We start from the raw sequence: 2,333 nt of genomic DNA on the forward strand, positions 1-2,333 counted from the left end.
TGGTATCTGGGAGAGTAAGCCATGAATTACACACACAGAGTTGACATCAAATCGGTTTCTGCCTGGAGAGCTGATATAGTTTTGATTTGCTGATACTAAAAGCCAAACTCTGTAGTTCCCAACAGCACAATATTTAAGTGGAAAACAAATACATGCATACTTTTTTTTCCCACCAAATATTGAATAGTAACTGTAAATACTACTCTAATGAACACCCTCAAAATTTGTAGGTAACGTATAATCCAAAAACAACATGCTGAAGATAGGGTCATTCAATCAAGATCAATCCTGACATTGCGCTCCTGCTCCTTGCAATAATGATGCTCGAAAACTTGTGTTACCTCTTCTACCTTCCTTTGCAGCATACCTGAAGTCTGATTAATGCATTGTAGACAGTCCATATGAGCATTCAGAATTTTGCAGATCTGCTGAAGCATGTCAGTAGTGTCAGCAGGACTTCCAAATGTATTCAGGTGCTCAATAATGTCCTTGAGATCTTGGGCCATTCGTTTCAGCTGAGCATCTACATTTTCTGCTAACTAGTAAGTCCTCTCATGTTCCTCATCTAAATGCTGCAGATAAATAGACCCACTCTGGTCCTTTACAAACTCCTCTAAAAGGGTCAAGAGATCTTCTAGTTCTTCCTGCTGTGACAGGATAAAATCCAATTCTTGTTCCAGCCTTTTCTGATCCAGTTTCACTTTTTCTACTTCTCCATGTAAAGCAGTGATCTTCTCACCATTCTCAATCAATGTATGGTCCCAAGCATTGATCTGGGTGGCCTGGTGAAGAAAGTGTTTCTCTTGATCCTCTAACTCAAGGCTCCATTTGTTTGCCAGACCATCCAGCTGACCATAGGTCATCACAGGAGTTATGATTGTATTAACAGTGAAAGTAAAAAGTATAGAAGTAAAGCCAACCTGAACAGTGCTATTAATCTCAGTTGATGTCAGCGGTTTTAGATTCAAGGTAAAGCCCCTGGTGGCTGTGGTGTTGGTGGTTGACATTGTAGTAGATGCAACAGGAGCCGCTCCACCTGCTCCAGGGAATTTTAATCCAAATCCCAAAGTTGTACCACCAAGTGTTCCAGACAAAGTTGATGGGGCACCAAATGAGACCCCAGTAGGAGCAGTGGAGGTAGAAGCATTTGAAAATGAGGTAAACTGCATGGTGCTTGAACTAGTAGTGGCAGCAACAGTAGATGCTGGAGCCAACCCTTGATGGTGGTACCCCTAAGTAAATAGGAAGGCAGACAAGACTTCGGTGCAGCCAGAGAGGCTGGCCAGGGCCTTCTCAGGCTGGAAAGAGCCGGCCTCCACAGTGAGTACATCCCCACTGGAGCGACACTAACTGAGGGTTCAGAGGTTTTTGACGTGATTATCCATCTCAGACTGCAAAGTTTTAGGAGGCTCCTTACAGCACTGGTGGTTGTATCACTATCCAAGTATGCTTCCACTCGTGAAGGAGAACACATGAATCATAGTTTATAGTTCTCTCAGTTTCTCCTTACATTTCTCAGAAGCTCACAGACCTTGAAGCTTCTGCTGACTTATCCCTCCAGAAGGTCTTGGGCTGAAGAGTCACAAACAACTCACTTTGAAGCAGGCTTCTCTCTTCAGGTTGTACTCACACAAGTGTCTATATCAGGAGGAGGGTGGCCTAATGGTACCTCAGGCCATGGAGACCCCAAGACAGGGACAGCCAGAGACACTTGCTCCAGCCAGTACGTGCACCAGAATGGGAGCTTCGGCTTCTCAGAGGTTACAGGATCACACAACCCACTTTGATATGGTAACACTCTACTCAAGCCATAGGGTGCACCCTTGTTAGTTTGCAAATGGGTGAGGGTCACAGGCAGTCCATCGACTGATTGAAAATCAGTAGTGACTTGAGGTCCCACTGTCCAACATCCCCTGGCAAGGCTCTTCCTTAATCTTAGTTGGCTAGTGTCCTTGGGACCAAAGCCATCTGTATTGAGAAAGCCCGGAACTGCTCATGACCTATGAAGATGGTGATGGGGTCTGCATTGGGGACAAGCCTAGTGTGGTTGGGGGCTGGGCTCTCTGGTCTGTAGCCCCCTACCCATTCCCCGATGGGTTTCAGCACTCCTGAATTTCCATCCAGGAGCAATTATACCATTAAGGAGGGATGTGAGTTAGCCAGGAGCACACAGCCTGTCAGCTGGAGGGTGGGGACTTGGGGAACCTCGTTGTCAGTAGTCTTGGGAATATTGCCCTGCTCTCTGGCAGTGCTTCTGGGGTTATTTCTGTACTGCCAACCACAGCACAGACATGTCACGCATCTTTGGTGTTAGTATCAACGGTTTTCTTCTC

The 2,333-nt window shown here is 45.9% G+C and overlaps 1 protein-coding gene across 1 annotated transcript; it reads right to left on the minus strand.

Annotated features, from left to right (window-relative positions):
• Window positions 1–272: 272 nt before the first annotated feature.
• Window positions 273–1,169, minus strand: LOC137771005 (nuclear pore glycoprotein p62-like). The gene is given in 1 exon segment (XM_068554029.1): window positions 273–1,169. A coding segment is annotated over 1 exon segment (897 nt).
• Between the last annotated feature and the right edge of the window lie 1,164 nt (window positions 1,170–2,333).

Source organism: Eschrichtius robustus, chromosome 10 (genome assembly GCF_028021215.1).
Source record: "Eschrichtius robustus isolate mEscRob2 chromosome 10, mEscRob2.pri, whole genome shotgun sequence".
NCBI lineage: Eukaryota > Metazoa > Chordata > Mammalia > Artiodactyla > Eschrichtiidae > Eschrichtius > Eschrichtius robustus.